Source organism: Embiotoca jacksoni, unplaced genomic scaffold (genome assembly GCF_022577435.1).
Source record: "Embiotoca jacksoni isolate LCO1_2020_lvr unplaced genomic scaffold, fEmbJac1.0.p SCAF_2, whole genome shotgun sequence".
In the NCBI taxonomy this organism is placed as follows: domain Eukaryota; kingdom Metazoa; phylum Chordata; class Actinopteri; family Embiotocidae; genus Embiotoca; species Embiotoca jacksoni.
Genome location: NW_027185340.1, coordinates 2,591,336 through 2,609,520, shown reverse-complemented (window position 1 = coordinate 2,609,520; position 18,185 = coordinate 2,591,336). Strand labels below are relative to the sequence as shown.

Sequence of the window (18,185 nt, the reverse complement as noted above, 5' to 3'; positions counted from 1 at the left end):
TGCAACAAGTTCTAATTATGTCCAAGTTTAGGTCTTGTATTTAAATGACATGTTTCAATCTGGTCAGATAATCTTAGTTCAACTAACAGTAGTTAATGTGTTTCCTGTGTTTTACTACATTTTTCTTTGCCCGCAAAATTGTAGTCAGAAAGAACACGTTTTTTTTTTAGGTGGTTGTGAAGAATATCTTTCTGCCTACACAGATTTGGATGCCAGTTCCCATTCAAAGCTGAATGCTACGTTGGCTTTCCCAGGCAACAGATGCAGTTTTGTTGATGGTTTAAGTATATGTGGTATTTTCCCAAAAGCCCGTAAAAACTTAACTCTACCATCTTAAATAGCATTGGTCACAGCTCCCAGTTTAATCACCTATCAACGTGGTTACCTCAACTTGATGTAGAGCAGTCACACCGGTAGTGTGGGGGGAATGATCCACAAGACCTTAACAAAACAGCATGTTTTACCTATTTTCTGCATCCAACGTAATTCAAACCACTGACAGTTGGGTGCCCATGTTTTTGTAATTGCAGGTTTTTCAAGGCTGTGGCCAGCCAAAACCCGCAGGAATCACGAGGTCTGCTCGTGGTGTTTCGGATGTGTTCAGTGTCCGCTTCAGGCCCTACAGCCCAGAGGAGCGCCCTACCACTGCAGCTGGCACGAGCCTCGACAGACTGGTAAGGACACAAAGCCAAAGCTGCTGCTTTCAGGCGAGACACTGATTCAGTGTAAACATCATTTGTCTTTCTGACTTGACACTGTTGATTAAAGCTGGTGATTTGCCATTGTAAGCCCCCTGAAGCCGGAAATTAATTCTTTGTAGCTGTCCTCCATTCAGGACCAGCTATCGATTTGTGTTTGTTAACGAATCATCAGCTTTACCCCAGGAGGGCAGCGGAAGGTGCGATGCACCGCGCTCAGTGCCCTTCTCATCTCTGTGTACTCGGCAAACAGAAAAGAAAGGGATGAAAGGGGATGGATAGATTTTTTTTTTTTTTTTTTCTCCAAAGCTGACCATATCAATTGTTGCTCCAAAGCGCACCTTCATTTTCTGTCAGATTATCTGTATGTTTGTTTGATAGGATCTTGATACATGGATTTCCATCCCAAACAACCTTGAAACCTAAAATGCTGCATCAGGGTAAAGGTCAACACGGGGCTGACACTCCAATTCAGCTGAGAGACAGTTCTCATCATGGATTACCTTTGCAGCCACAGTGCCCTTCCTCTCCTCCCTCTTCTTCCTCGAGCCCTTTTCAAAGTGAATCTTTTCAAACCGTGTCTCAGTTGTGTTGGTATTTATAGCTCTTCACATCACAAATCAAATCAATTACTTTTTGCATTATTGACCCTTGAAAAGGTAGCAAACTAATTAAATATCTTAATTGAGCCTCTCCCACAGAGTCTAAGACATGCTAAATTAAATGTCTTAGCCCTTTATGTATGATTAATAACAAGTTATTTAGTTAATGGGTACATCATTTGAAAAGCAGCTTTAAATCCTGCCACAATAAATGAGCTGTTTGTTTTATTCAATCCTAATTATGGTTTTGCACAATCTAATTCATTCTCGATGCATCTTTGATGTCTTATATACAGCAGTTTGCTTTGTAGCTTTGTGTCCATCAATGATTTCTTCCACCTACACTGAATTAATTAAGACTTTCTGTTTCCCTGCCTTTATGCTGCAAACCAGAGGATTGTTTGGAATGCGATGCAACACAGTGTAAGGTTTAACATTTTATATGCATGTTTTTGCTGGGATTATTGACTGGTGCTGTTTTATGCATAAATTCTGAAAGAAAAAAGGATGGTTTAATATTGTGTGGATGGAGATGCATAGGACTGTGTTTTAAGCGTTACATTTTCAGTAAGCAAGCGTCGTGACCTGTAACTCCCATCGGTATGCAGCACCTTGTGTGCCATGTGTCAGAGTCTCATTTTCATCTCGCATGCGATTTAATGTCACACTCTCTCATTGATATGTTTCATGTGATTTATTAGGTGTTATAATGCAAGAACTCTTCAGCGCTTGATATTGTGGTGTATCGTGGCATCACAGTATCACCTGTTAAACACAGTATTTTCACAGTTGAGTTGCTAACACCACAGAGATGTTGAACACATGCCACGGCGTCCCTAACCGGTCAGGATTCCTCTCTGTGATCCAACATGAACCTTCGTCAAACACCGCGTCTGTTTGAGACACATCCCATCATTGCTAATTTGATTTTTTTTTATTTTTTTTTATTTCATACACTTTATTAATCCCCGAGGGGAAATTTCTTCACTACAGCAGGGGGGCTCTCAGGGGGGAGATGCTGCAGCAGGCTGCCACTAGCGCGGCGCCATAGAGTCAGCTCCTCGAGACACCCAACCAATCAGGCAGCGTTTCCTATAATGGTACAGTGAAGTGGGGGATCATGACTGTTTCTAAATACCTGGGCGATTAGCCTGCTTAGAGTACTTCACAACAGGGCGCTCAGTGACGAGAGATGATTTTTGACATCCTATTCTAAACCAATTTACACAAGCAGAAAATTCCATTATCAACATGCCTCAGGAATCCATGCTGATCTGGCCACAGGACGCTGCAAATTATGAGATTTCTATAATATGTGTCGTTTGGCTCATGGAAAGTAAAGGAAAATGCCTGGTTTGTTTTTCGGCTCAATCTGGTTTACATCCATTGTTTGAGCTGCGAATCAAAACTCTTCTTTCCGCAGATTTAAGAATTTTGCTGTGGGTTTGAAAGTTTTTAGAGAAAATGCCACTTTAAATGAGGAACTATCAACAACGTGCACATCAAGCAATATTGACTCGTAGCCAAATACATTGCAAGCGTTGAACAGATTTTTGTGCCACTTGAGGGAACCAAAACAAGCTGCGCAGTCAACACTGATGTTTCCAGGAATATGGTGAACTTGTTAACACACGGTTCCCCTTTAACACATCCAGCAGATCCAGAACAGCTTGTGCTTCATACAGGTTTGTGAATATTTACTCCCCTATTAGCTCTGTTTATGGTCTGATGGACAGATCAGCTTCTTTAGCTGCTAAATGCGTCACTCTGTTCTTTCGTCATTAGCTGACTGTGTCGGCTGTTTTTTGCTGAGCAGGTAATGTTTGTGCATTTCACTGCAAGCAGCTGCTGTCTGAAAACTAAAAAAAAGGGCAGAAAACAAAAATGACATGATTTTTAGGCTCCTGCAATTACAGTTCAATCTGTCAAAATATAAAGTGTGTGTGTTAATACACTAAGAATGGAGCATTTTATGTTTAAAATGACAGTTTACATTAAAATTGATCAATTTAATTGTTATTCTTTTTTGGTAATGAATTTGGTTTTATGAATCATTGAATTTCAATGATTTCTGGTATCCTTAAATGGAAATCATATTTGTAATCACTTCTTTTGTAGAGATCACAGGGAAACTTACTTTTATTTCACTGTCCTTGTACTATTGGTCGTGTATATTAATGTGATCCAAATTTCCTTTTTGTTTTTAATTAAAATAAAATAGCATCCAACTTGACTTGAAAACAAATACTACATGACTCACTGTAAGCAATGCTGTCAGTGAGAGAAACTCCAACTTCTCACTAAAAATACCAGGGTTAATATCCATAAATACAGCCTTATTTTCTCCTAACTGTTCATCAAAATAAATTGACAAACAACAGCTGGGTTTTCTTGGTGACAAATGTGTAGTCCTCCTGCCAAGCTAAAGCAGTGCAGCATCTGTCAGCATGAGAAAGATGAACCTGAATTATGTCCGGGGCGTCGTGGTGGTCGTGTGGTTAAGACACAATCTCGGAGTTTCTGGTTCATTTTGAGTTTTGAACCGTTGGTGCGTGCCATTACCTCCCTTCCTTCCCTAGATTTTTTTTTTTGTCGTTTTACGTTGTACTACCACATAATCATATATCGGCAAAAATGTCATGCTATACTAGAACAGTAAAGCTGTTTAATCTGATGAATTACATCACAGCATATGCTGAGTGCTTATGTGTAACTATTTGATTATATGGTAAATGAGACAACACACACGGCAGTATTACAGTTTATTATTCTCTATCAAGATGTCTAAAGTTACATTCAGACAAACAACAAGACATGTGAAAACATTTAAATACTCTAATGGAGGCTGTTCAGCTCGCATTGAGCTGTGGTGGTTGAGCTCATATGTTTTAGATATACTACACAGATCTGCAGTGAAATCAGTTCTCATATTAACTGCAGCTGTCAAACATGTAACAGTATCACGTGTTTTGTTAACTTCCAGCAAAAGAGCAAAGGCACGCAAGGACAGAAAAATGTCCACATGTGCATGAGCGCCCTCGTTATAACCTTGCATTTCTACATTTCTAACTTGTGAGAGGTTTAATGTATTTTTATTGAAGTCCTGCGGGTGACAGCCACTACACTTACAGAAGGACAATATGTTATTCTTGGTTTTGCTGCATATAGATGCACTGTCAAGGCTGCTACTTCACATAATATGATGTTATAAGAAAAAAAAAAGTATGATACTATACTATAATAACTTGTTGTTTAGAAAAGCACTGAATATATAAATATTTTTCAATTAATTATTTAAACAATTTGGCTTTTTAATGTCAAAAGTTGAGTGTAGACAGAATTATGAAACATTATTTGGATTTGGTACAAAGTGTTGGACAGTGAGTGAGAAAACAAAGGCTACTGAAGTAAACAGGGAACAGATGGTGAGTCAATGCAAAGCCAAACTAATGTAGTGATTTATTTATGAAAATCAAGTAATTGCCCATTGATGCTTGTCCCTACCTTACATCCCTACCGTGTGTGGTAATGCTCAGTATGTTGCAGGTTATCTTTTCAAAAGTATCTGGAGTATGAAATAAATATTTTATACAATAATTTAAAGACAGATGTGTGAGATGAGAACTGAGTTAAAATTCAATTGACTTTTCATACCAAAAGAAAAAAAAAGTTCAAACACAGGTTTTAACCATCAGCAGCTCTTTGGGGGTCTGATACTCCTGAGACATGTCATAAAATACAGTAAAGCACAGTGACAGTGGTTATGCCTGAGGCTTTTTTTCAGTCTCTATGTCTTAATTGAAACTGCTGTCTGTTTTTTTTTTTTGTATTTGTCATACCTCTATGCAGAGCGTTAGGGATAGGTGTAAAGGTGCCCATCTTTTCCAGTAGCTGTATAATGCCATCATTAGTGTGACAGGTTTTGTGTGTTCATCCTGCATCAGGGACATGACTGGGTTCCTTGCGAGAGCACATCTTTGTTGTCCCACACACTGTCCTCGTTTACATTCTGGCAAAGGATAATTACCCGTGACAGTGACACTGCTCAGCCTTGTGAGACTTGACAATAGTTTAAAGTGTCCTTTGATAAGAACTTCTTGTCTGGATTCACTGCTAAGTTTGTGGAGTCAAAGAATGAGCTAGGGCTGGCAGGGAGTGCCTGTATTCATTTCTTTTGTTGCCTATAGAGGAGCCTGGAGGAGCAGGCCCACCTCCAGCTCAATGAGCCATGACTGTTTAATTGCCTGACATTCTGTCAGAGCACACACCCCCAAAGCTCTGAGAGAAATGGAGATTTTAAAGTCCAAAGAGGGGATAAAGGCATAACAGATAGTCAGGCTCAGAGGCGTATTAAAGATAAGAACTGGAGCTTTTAATTTAACATTTGTAACAAGTTTTATGCAGTTAAATTTAGTGTAGTTTTATTGGTCCTTTTTGTCTCCCTTGAATACATGGTTTACATTTTATCTGTATGGCACCACAGTACAACAGTGAGAGCGAGACTAGACTGTAGAAGAGCCTGCAGGGAACAATATTTGTCAAAACTTAAACCTTTGATCCATGACTTTATGTTCAGAGAGAGTATTGGACCTTCTTTTTACAGAGCTTTAAGAAGAGATTTCTTTAAAAACAAAGTCACCACTAGTTACTATAAGGTCATATGTCTCTGTAATAATAAATAAAACTCAAGTCAGCAATAAAGAGCTCCAACATCCTTGATGAATTTAGAGAGCTCTTTTAACAAAAAATACCAAGGTTAAATACATTTGTTTGTATTTCTTAAAAGTTTTTTTTTTTTTAAATTAAACTTTTGACCAATTTTAAATTTCTCACATTAAACAGGGTCTTTGAAAACGTTGCCTCCAGTAATAGAAAAGAAAAAAAGAGGAGAAAATACAGTTCAGGTTCTGATTATCAATGATGGACCGTAGTCCCTGTTTGCCTTACAAATTGTATTCCTAACACCTGGTTTTCACCAAAATGTTTGTATCTTCTCAAATCCAGTTTTCACTGCTCAGTTTTTGTTTTTCTGTGCACACAAACCTGATAGAGGACTGATTATTGAGTCTAGACATCAAATGGAAAATCTATAATTGTAAGCAAAATATAGCTCTCCTTTCATTTCTGCAGATATTATTTATTCTTCTCTGTCTTCTGTCTTCATCTCTTGCTGTCTCACACTGTGAAAAAAATGTTTTGCACTCTTGGATAGACCAAACATGTTTTAAACCAAAGTCAACAATCAACAGTGGTTATGTAGCATGCAGTCAGGAAAACAATTTAACATTAGTCTAAACTCGCTGCAGAAATTGTAGACAACTGCTCAAAACAAGACCAGGAAAACATATGAAATATTGTAGAGAATCGTCAAGAAGATGCTGGATAATCTATTAACTTTGTATTGTGGATAAGTTGAATGGGAGTCTATGAAGACAGACTTTTTGGAGCCGACCCAGCCCAACTCAAATGAACTGCATTTATTACATGTTATCACTAAAGGAGGCAGCGGGATAACTAAATATCAGACTCATTGAGCAAGAGGGAGCCGGAGAGTGAGAGGAAGAACAAGAAACATTGGTAACTGTTAAGCTAAAGTAGCTAACTGATCTAGATAGCGACTCTGGGATTAGCCAGAGAGTCGGTAAAACCAGAAGATCTATGAATGATCGAGCAGAGCGAGTTTAAATTTAAATGTACTGATGGTAATTAACCACTGTAATGAAGAATAGGCTATAGCAAAACTGGGTGAGAATGAGCAGCATCAGGACGGAAAGCCAGGCAACCGCAAATGAGACAATGCACCTATCGCAGCACATCAGTCTTTTATTGTCAGAGTTGACCTCAGGGAGCATCCTCAGAGAAAGGCCCAATTTTATTTCGTTCATTTTATTCATTTTTCAAACAGGGAAGGTGACCTTGTCCTTGCATTTTTGGACACAATCTGTTCTAATAAAAGTGCTTGTAACCTCTTATGAGTGACTTTGACTTAAATTAACATTTTGCCCATTTCGTATAAAATACTGAGGTCTATATCATATACTGCCATTTAGCCCAAAAAATACAGACATGATGATTTTTGATCGATATCGCCCAGTCAGAATACATCATCCAGTGAAGGTCAAACATCCAAGTGAAATAACAATAAGCAAATCACATTTTTGAGTTGATAGATAGATAAACAGATAAATAATTGTGGGCCATTGATAGATTGAGTAAGATTTTATAGAAAATAACAAAAAGCCATCTCTGTCACCGTAACATTATATATTGTTCCTTATCTTCCCCATGGGCATCTCAGAAGGTGAAAGAACTACAAATAAGTCGCTCACTAGGGCGATCACCGCAGTCCTTTTGGGTATAAAAAATAGCAGTATGGTATAGATCAATGGTTACTGCCCAACAGCAGGGAAGTTTTGATTTTCCCGATATTTGTGGATTTGTTTTTCTCTGGGTTCTCCACTTTTATACCACGAAGGAATACAAGTCAATAAAGATGTTACTGTGGGATTTTTCTATATTTGTGGGCTTTGTGATAGACCAGTGATCTGTCCAGGATCTTTCTTTGTTTTTAGCCAATGCATGTGGTCCAGCCTTCCATGACGCTGATCAGGAGTCACGGAAGTTTGAATGAGTAAATTAAAAGTGTGAAAATGGCAATTTTTCAGATTGATTCTGATGATTTATCTGCATTGCCAAAAGCAGATTATGGAGCTGTATACTAAAAATGGAAACTGGGATATCCCTTTTATTCTGCTTTCATGTTAGGATAAACTATTGATTTATATAGTTAGTACATGAATAACTTTAAACGGTATAACATTAAGTAAAACTAGGTTTCCATGCACAAAATATCTTTTCTCTCATTCTCTTTGCCATGTTTAGTAGGAAACAGAGTAAAACATCCATGTGTGGTTTGTAAAGTCAGTTGTCGGGCAAAAAAAAACAAAAAAAAAAACACTCCTCTCTAAAATCTTGAACCTGGCATTATATTTCTGCACTCCAGAAACATGTCAAACCACTGAAACATTCTTGTTTTGGATACAGCTTAATGGAAGTAAAGTGGACCTATCCACAACTCCATTCTCCGAGTTGTTGTATCTACAGACTTTTGACCAAGAGATGTAATTATGGAGATTCCACAGATTCTACCATAACAGATACTTTTTTAAGACCACATGAAAATAAATAGTCTCGCAGTGCATATGTGGCATTATACTTCAGGCCACTGTTTGACTGTAAATGTAACAATTGTAAGACTTTCATTCAAGCATAAATATTTGGCTGCTAAAATTAAGACCTGACAAATTTCAAATATACATTTAAATGTAAATCATCCCTTCTTGGAGCACCAGTAAATGAACTGAAGCAGATTTGGTCTGACTACTTCAACACCGTATCAATTTGTTACTGGAGAAATGTGTAAAACAAACTGTAAAAGTTTAACAGTACTGCATTATGGATGGTCAATACGGGGTTTTTTTATAGATTAGATTATACTATACTATATTAATCCCACAGTGGGGAAATTTAGTCGTCACAGCAGCATATACACAATATGAACCAATTTACAAATGCGTATAAGATATAAGAAATAAGGTAGATGAAAAAAATTAGAGCAATAATAATAGTCAGGATTGGTTCCCTATTCAGTTGTCAAGTCAGCAAGTTCTTAGTGAAACAGCTGTGTTTACTGTTGGAGAGCTAAAAAGGAAAGTCACTTCCATTTTCAACCATCATGCTTTTGTGATCTTACAAATATGAAAAGCTGTGGCAATGCATCACTGCATGTATTCCACATTTTCCAGTGGGTAGAAACATAAAGCCACTCTCACTGTATGTGCGTCTGTATTGTTCAGTGATCGTAATGTATGTTCTCTTTTCAAGCATTAGCAAAGACCCAGCATGCAGAAGCATCATTTACTTCTGGTCTGACCACAGGTGTTTAAAATTAAATTTTTAAGCTTGGTGTTAGGTTTGCTTGTTGTCAAGCGGGAAACCGAGGATCTCGGGTGGAGCTGCTGTGGGATACGGTTGAATGCTGAAAAGGGACTTCCTGGGATTTTCCATGATTACTTGAAAAAATTTAAGTTTAAGCTGGCCAAGAAAAAGAAAAATACACCCACAAGAGAATAGTTATCAAAACACATAATTCATGTGAACAATAAAATATCAAAACACAGTAACATCAACTTTCAAGCAGTAGAGCAACTTTGTCTTCTCACTATAGCTAACATACCGGACTGCTTGTCTTTCCTCTAATTTCAAATCAAGATATTGAAAGCAGCTGGTTTGTCCTGGCTAAGAGGCAAGCAGCATTAGTAATTCATTTATGTATTCATTTAAAAATAAACACTTAGTGACATAGAAAATTACATACAGCTGCTTCCCTGTTAACTCAGTCAGTACCAGTGTGAATGTGTTATTGTGAGAGACGAGGAGGGCATTTCTTGAAAAACCTGTTAAGCTTTACTGAATCTAAATAAAAGTTGTTGGTTTTTTTTTTGTTTTTTTTAAAAGGCCAGTTTATGTGGGTGAGCAACCATGTAGATGAGTCTCTCCGCTGGCGTATTGTTTTACAGTCACGATGACACACTTCCTCAAACCACAGTAACCACAAATCACCACATCCACCGAGGTTCCAGGGCGAGCCGTCATAAATGTGTTACTCATCATGACAAAAACCGGACAAGTTTTTGGCATGAGTGAAAAGTCACTACTTTTGTGTGACAGCAAAGAGTTATTTATGTAAACGAATAAGAAATAGAGCCATCCTTCATCACTCAATCATCATTCTGTGTAATTAAATGTGTGTGACAAACATGCTAAGAAACATATCCCTTAGCGACAAATCTCATTTAGCCTAACAGAGAACTGGAGTCTCGATCACACAGTACTCTGGTTTTAATGACCTTCATCCTTTATAAAGACAACACACATGCTGTATCAGGGCAAAGGTGCAACAACATCAGAATACTTATCATCCACACTTTATTTTTGTCATTCACAAGGCAACTCCAACAATGTTGTCAAGGAGACAGGTAAAATATGAACGCTGTGTCTTGCTTCTGGCTTGGTTGAACACCTGGCTTATTATATAAGAGAAAGATGTAGAAGTAATAGAATTTCCCCAGATTGATTTATCCTATGAGACAATGAAGACAAATGAGACAAATATAAATGTAATTTCAAAAAGTAAAACAGGGGTCTGTATTAGAAAATTAGTACTAGGGTGTATGTATTAAATATGCTATTCATCTGGATCATACAACAGATGAGACATGTAGAATACAATGATATTAATGAAATATCACTATTTTAAACTTGGTTATTCTTCTTCACAGAAGCGTTCGATGCACAAGATTAGTTAGAGGACTGTCAGAAATGTGAAAAGCCAATGATAGATTCTATTTTTATAGTTTCTCAGATGTGATAGATTTTCCAGTTATTTTAAATAGTGTAATTTTGGCATCTTTTTTAAAGAACATACGCCTTTCAAACATGCTACTGAGTTATGGGGTTCACAGGGTTTATGCTTTTTACCATTGCATCCCAAGTCATTTATTGGATTTCATCAAGATGCAAATACCCATTTTAGACACAAATATACTGTAAACCTAACAAGTTAAAAGCTCACATCATTGTCCCCTTTTTCCTGCGATCTCAAGTCTGGAATTGTTTTTTATAAATGGCCCGTCCTCTGGCTTAGAAAAGAACAAATACATTTAGATTTGCAATGTAGCATACAGTCACATATACTGCATCAGATATAAGACACTTGAAATCGAAGAATGGCATCTGAGTTTCTGGGACTGCAGACAACTGAATGTTGTACGAGCAGCAGCTGTTCAGCACATTTTTGTTGTTGCATATAAATGAAACCATAAATATGGTTCATTAAATAACAACAAACACAGACAGGAAGCTGAGGAATACATTGCAGATTTTGACAAAAAACAACAAAAAAAAGGTTTTGTAAAGGCCTTGGTCATGACAACAATCAAATCACCTCAATAACTCAAATTTCAATTGTACAATTCTTCCCTTTTTAAGTTAAAATCAAAGTCCAAGTCAGCCAGCTGCTAGAAATCCAAGAATTTTTCCTAAAGTAGTTTAATATTTTCATGTAATTCTTTTCATGCATGCACCATGGTGGTGCTCTGAAGGCTCTGCTACTTTTCATATGTGTCAATACATTAATGAGGTACATTGGCCCCATTACACTCTGGGTTGCCTGTTTCTCTGGGGAACAAGGGCAGCAGGGAGAAAGCAGGCTTCCCGATGATTGCTCTGTTCTCCATAGAGCATAGCTTCTCTTTAATCATCTTCCTTTTTCAAACTTCTCCTGTCATTGCCTTGGGCGAATTACATGCGCAAACTCACCACTGTTACATCAATATTCTGTCATTTGTTCTCACCATGGGATCATGCTGTGATACATTTTTCTCACCATGATAAACCATATTGCCTAACTGCGTAGTTACCATGAGACAAAGCAAATGGTTTCAGGCAATAATTTAAAATGGGCCACTGAATATGACCTATGACCTATCATTGATAGTATGTAAATACAACATGAGGTACAACAATGTACAGTGCAGCAGTTGTCATTTATAAAGGATGCTGTGTGGAATAGGTACAAAGTGCCATTATCCACATGGCTAGGCAGGTTGGGCTCTAACAACACCTGCGTATTGGCCCATGAAAATCACAAAAGGAAGAGGGCATTATTTTCTAAGATTAAGAAACAAAGAATTTGTTGTTACTTTTTTACAATTTAATGTATTTCAATTTGCAAAGTGATCGAACCTGTTTAAATTAGCCGGAAAAGACCAAAGACGTTGGGTTTTTTTTTAATTCTGCCTCTTACGGTTTAAGCTATTTTTGGAATCATTATTTTTACGTGTTTTTTCAAGGTACACAGAGATTCACCGTCACTTTAAATTAAAGGCATAATGAATTGTTTTCCCTACAACAGTTATGAAGACCATTGAAAATAAAGTTATGCCTCCAGAGTTTTGCAGAATTGACATTCTGTTAAACTTCGCCTCACTGAAGTATGTACTCAAAACTAAACTTGACAACATAGTCAGACAGTATGGCAGCAAATCCGTTATAATACTATTACATCAATGCGCTGTTTAAAGTTTTTACATCTGTGTCCAAATCTGTATGTGCACTACTGAAGGTATAAATATTCATTGGCTTTGTTTGTTGTAGTATTATTTCCACAGCTTCTGTCAGATATACCAATAAGATGAATCACACAGCATTTCCGCTGTTGTGTGAAACCAGGGCGGCAAAATCAGATCAAATGCAAAATAACAGTTTTGTGTAACAGTAGAATTGTTTATGTTTTGTGTCCACTTCTATGTAGGAAGCATAAAAAGCAGCCTGACAGTGCTTTCACGAGGGAATATAAGAACGACACACTGCCGTGGTCGAGGTTTTAAGATGTCCGCGTCAAATCATGTTGTACAATTGTGCTGTGGCAGATTTATTCAGAGGACATAATCAGTTGTAATCAAGGAAAACAAGGAGGGAGTTGAAGGAAGTGCGACGGACGGCCCGCAGAATGATACTAAAAATGGATGCATGATGGCGTGTCGCTCGACAGCAGAGAAACCCAGCACTGCTCTGTCATATCAAACCCCATTTTTAGTTTGCAAGTGGTTGCTCTGTTTTCTAACCGTGATTTACTTTGGTGTACCATTTCCATCTGTGTTAGTGCCGCAAGATAAACAGCTTGGTGATGTCCTTCTAGTCTCATCCCTTGTGAAGTCACAAAGGGGAAACATATTTGCTTTTGCCCTCTGTTGATGGGTATTGATTGGATGAAAACAGAACACATCTATATGCACTCTGGTAGTTACCTTCTGAGGTGAATGTTTCCAGACAAGGACAAAGGAGACACGACAAAGTGGAGACAACTGCTACTCAAAACAATGTGCCAGAGGTCATTTAATTGGTATGCTTTGGACTGGTCAATGTTATTTCTACTGTATCAAAAAATGTTATATGCCATAAGTGCTTTAAAGCCAGATGGCAGGTCTCGGTTGAAAGAATATGTTGTTTATGGGTTGACCTGAACCAATGAAAAGGACTTTATGACATGTTAGACACCAGATTTAATAGCTATGTCCTGGGACTTACACCCACAGGGCCTCAGTCCCCGGATACATGACACCGCGGCAGTTGATTTGTTGGCAACATTAACACACGAGGGTGCAATAGTTGTTGGGATCGACTCAGTCGACAATATTGCTCGATCAAGAATGTGATGAAGAGGCAGAGTTATTCTTACTGTGGCCGTCCTGCATGTGAGAAACTATTCGGTCTGTCCTCAAAGTGGTCACTGGTCAGGGAGAGACTTGAGGTATGGCCAAGGTCTTGGTATGAGCACAGCCGACTCCCTGACCTCTGTAATTGAGATGCAGGAAGAATACTGCATTCGTATCAAATGAAAAACTATTTTAACACAGACAGGAGGAGCAGTTGCCAGGGAAAATAAGTTGATCGAGGAGTTGTCTGCCCCTTGAGGTTTAGTGGTAAGACCTGCTGTCGACTCTATGATTAGATTGAACATGCACTAATTTAGCTCAGACTTGCAGCAGAGGGATGTGCTCTGTGTCATGCAGTGATGACAACCGCAGATATGTACTTGAAAAAGGACTAATTATTAATTTAACAAGCCAGAGGAGTTCTTTACATTTCAGTGTGTGTGAGGAGATTTATCAGCTGACAGAGCAGCCAGGGGAGACACAAAACACTCGAGGTCAGCTTTGGCTGTGTCTGTGTGTGTGTGTGTGTGTGTGTGTGTGTGTGTGTGTGTGTGTGTGTGTGTGTGTGTGTGTGTGTGTTTTTGAGAGTAAAAGTTAGATAATCTGGCCACATATTTCTTTTTTTATTGAAAGGCACATAGCACGTCCAGGCATCATCCCACGGCAAGATAAGAGCTCAGGCTCCTGACATTGTGCTGCTGCCAGGAGTGTGACTGCAGCTTCAAAGCCAGTGACACGTCAGCTTTTGATCTGAGAATAGGCAAGGGCGTCTGAAAACCACTGGTCAAAACACAGTTCACTCACTTTTCTGTTCTGAGCTGAAAGATGCCACACAGCTACCACACTGTTGCCGAGCATGCAGCGAGCCAAGAAAAAAAAGCCTCCTGATGTGCTTGTCTGCACACTCGGCTGCATGTACGGAAAAGCAAGATTGATGATAAATATTGTGAGAAATACTTTAAGCGTCTGTAAACACGACGACTTTAAAGCCTGCTAATGCCATTATCTCAATGACTCATTCTGCCGTTTTTGGAAAGAATAATTCTGTGTAAACATTGTCCTCTTGTTTGTCCATTTAAACCAGCCAATTATTTCTGACTGAGTAAACATTGCACTGTATATCCAGGTTGTTTGGGTGGATGTCATTTGTGATGGAAAAAGGCAGTTTAAAGGTGGGGTTATGTTTGTATCATAGCACTTTAAGCTGTGTGAGCTATAATACATTAAAGGCTGCTTTTGAGTGCTGTTTACTGCTGAATAATCCTCTGTGGTTTAGTGCTGTTAAAATGAAATGTTTGTTTACCTGTTCCTGAAGAGATATGAAAGAGATGGACACTGATTTGATTTAACTTATGATTATAATCAATATTTATAAAACATTCAGTAAATAGTGTCAAAAAAGAGCAACCACAGCCATGCCCTGTAGCTCATTTACACCATAGTACTCAAAAATATTTAAGATGACGGTATAGAGAAAGGAACAACGGGCAGAGAAGAGTTATAAGAACAATCCAGAGAAGACTTAGCGTTCACTGTAAATCACAGCGTAGAGAGACCACAGGCTTTATTCTCAAATCTCCTTAGAATAAGAGTTGAGGTCTGAGATCACAGGTAAGATAGCTATGAAACCTTCACTTCTGCTTAGGACTAAAGTAACAAGAGAGAAAGACCGAAGAGAGAAGAGGCCATGCAGAGTCGTAGCGTGGAGGCAGAGAGAGAGAGGGAAAAACACAATGAAGTAATATTGGGTTTATGGCAGGAAGCTTTGAAATGGAGCACAATAGCAAAATATAACATTTATGGCTGAGGAGGAAAAGAGAGAGCGGACTGATTAGTACACCACAATGCAGTTTTACATCCTCCAGGTTTAATTTGAAGCTTGATCATGAATCGTCTTCTTTAAACAAAGACCTTTAAAGGATTAGTCTGAGGATATTTTGTATTTCTGCTACTGTCATCAAATCCCATGAAAAGACCACAACAACGAATTGATCCTACTGACAAGTATTGTTTATGGAGCCAAATCCTGATTTAGCTTATTCTTATGCTTATTCTGAGTCGCCAAGCTCCATTGTTTTCCAAAAATAATTAAAGCACATTGTTGAATCATACCGTTGCTCTGGGTGACATGTTTATTAATGACAATAAACAATGCCGATGTGGTTTATTTGGAGCAAATACATACGTGCTGCATCCTGCTGTTGTAAATACCCAGTAGAGCACCAAGTGTGTATAATTCTACCACTTTAAGAGATACCTAGACTCCTGTTTGAGCAACATTTGCAACTACCCGTTACGTTTTTATATTAAACTGAAAATCCATGTGGGTTTAGGCTAAATGCCACAGATGCAGTCTGAGGTTTGAAAGTATTGAGCAAATGAGAGATGGAATAACACTGTTTTGGTTTTGGGCTTTTCATGAAATTCATTGACATTAAGAAAAATATAGAATAATACCAGACCTCTGACTGTATGTGACAACTGTATAAGCTGTCAGGCTGAACCACTGAAATCTTACTTTGCTGCATATTTGCATTTATTGTGATTCCTTAAATGTGAATATATATAATAGTACAAAGTCAAAAGCAACTGTATTTTAAATGTAATAATGAAAATAAATTTAAAAAATGTATATATATTTTGACTAAAACAGTATGTGACTAAAAACCTTCACAGTTCTTGATGTGAAGCATAATATTCTGACAGTTCCTTTAAACATTTATTGCCATGCATTTTCACAATATTGTAACTTATAAATCATGCCCTTAAGAAACATATAATATGGATGATATGATGCATAAAACAGAAAACAAGGCCATGCAGTCCTGTAGGATCAGCCTTCTTCCCAAAGACCTTGGAAATGTATAAAATATATATTACATGTTTCTTTCTTTCAGTGTAAAAGAGTGTAAGATAGACAACAACTCACTGTTAATGTTCAACTTGACAAAAATTTGATAATATGATTGCAAGACAGGCTCCATAAAAGAAATATGAAATGTTTCCAAAAAGCAGGTCTTTACTTATATTTCCATTATTTAGCAATAATAGGTAGTACACAAGCATCTCATGACAGGTCTGCAACACGGTAATGTAGATTTGACAACACCTGTAACTCCTCATGTGGGCACCCATACTAAAGGTACAGAGGCATGTGTTAAAACGGATGATTAATGTACTATGAAACCACTGTAATGATAACAAATATATATCTTCACAGAAGATGATGGTCTAATGGGCTTTCAAATGGTTTATTTAGTTGAACAAAGTGACTTTTTAGCAAATTTCTTAAATCTTTTAATTTTATTTAAATAATTAAAGCATGTTTTCATCAAAAAATCAATAAGTTCTTTTACGTGTTAATCTGTCATAATTAAAACATCATTCTGTGTCAGTGGAAGAGTGCATTTAGTAAAAAACTTGCAGTACAATTGATGCCTTTAGAAGATATGTTTTCTTTTGACAGCACTTCTGATACCTTAAGATTCCCAGGTTGGTACTGTTGTCATGTGGTTCTTAAGTTTATGAGTTAATGAAGTCCAGCGGAGAAAACATTACAATATAATTGACCAAGGCTTGGACATCCATTGAGTAAATGCTTCTATCAACTGCCTGGTCAACCTTTATTATGGACTATAGGTATCGTGCACTAAAGTCACTTTTAGTGTCATCAGGGATTTGATTAGCTATCGCATGTCACGGTAATAGTCATTTGTTAGGATGTCAGTGAAAACAAATAGAAGTTAATATCCTGCTGGGAGGCGAGGGATGAGATGTTGTGTCTGTGTTCCTCATTGTGATTTTAATGAGAATGTCAACACTGTCAGTAATAGGTACCTGATTATAATAACAATCTCCTCTCTGCCTCCTCACATATCAGGATCATACTTGGGGTGATAGTGTGGACTTGCTTCTTCGTGTGTATAGTGGATATGTTTGCTTGATCCATGTTAGACTACACGGAGGGGAAGTTTGACGTTAAAGAAAAATCTTTAACAAACATAATTGGGGACAATTTTAAATTTTCTCACTTTGATTTCCTGTGTATTTTCTCTCTGGTTGCTTTCATCCACCCATTTCTCAAAGACAGAGTGCCATCTAGTGTGCATTGCAGTTGGTTGCATGCCAGGATGGCTTGTTGCGGTTGCATTATTTATTCATGGGCAATGCGCATTGACATGAGAGGAAGACTTTTCCTCGAGGCGTTTTTATTTTTGTGAAAAAGCTCAAGACTTACTCTTCTTTTTCCAAACTTTTCTTTTTCAAGCATCAAACATTTGAGCTATTTGGAGGTCATGAAGTGTTTTTATTTCATTCCCAGAGGATTTTTGTTGTTGTTCTGTCTCATGAGGAATTTTTATGTAACTGCTAAGATTATGTGTTTGTTGTTGTTGCTTAAAATAGCAAAGCACCATCTTGATCAACTTTCATTCTATATAATAAACATGTCGCTGAGTTTAGCTTTTTGAGTCATTACTGCTCATGAAAATCATCTAATTTGTTATTCCTTCGGAGAGAAAAAAAACTGTTTATCTATTTATAGCTACATTAAACATGTCAGTGCCGTGTTTCATGGAGGTGCTAATCAAACATTTGCATTGCTAAAA

General features: G+C 37.7%; 1 protein-coding gene across 2 annotated transcripts in view; it reads left to right on the top strand.

The window, feature by feature from the left end:
- Window positions 1-18,185, top strand: part of gpc6b (glypican 6b) — a 71,034-nt gene that overhangs the window by 45,693 nt on the left and 7,156 nt on the right. The window contains exons 6-7 of one of the 2 annotated variants that reach the window (XM_069153912.1): window positions 531-674; window positions 1,694-1,723. In XM_069153912.1, coding sequence (XP_069010013.1) covers window positions 531-674; window positions 1,694-1,723 — 174 coding nt within the window. The remainder of the gene's footprint in view (window positions 1-530; window positions 675-1,693; window positions 1,724-18,185) is intronic. The other variant, XM_069153913.1, reaches the window with a different exon arrangement.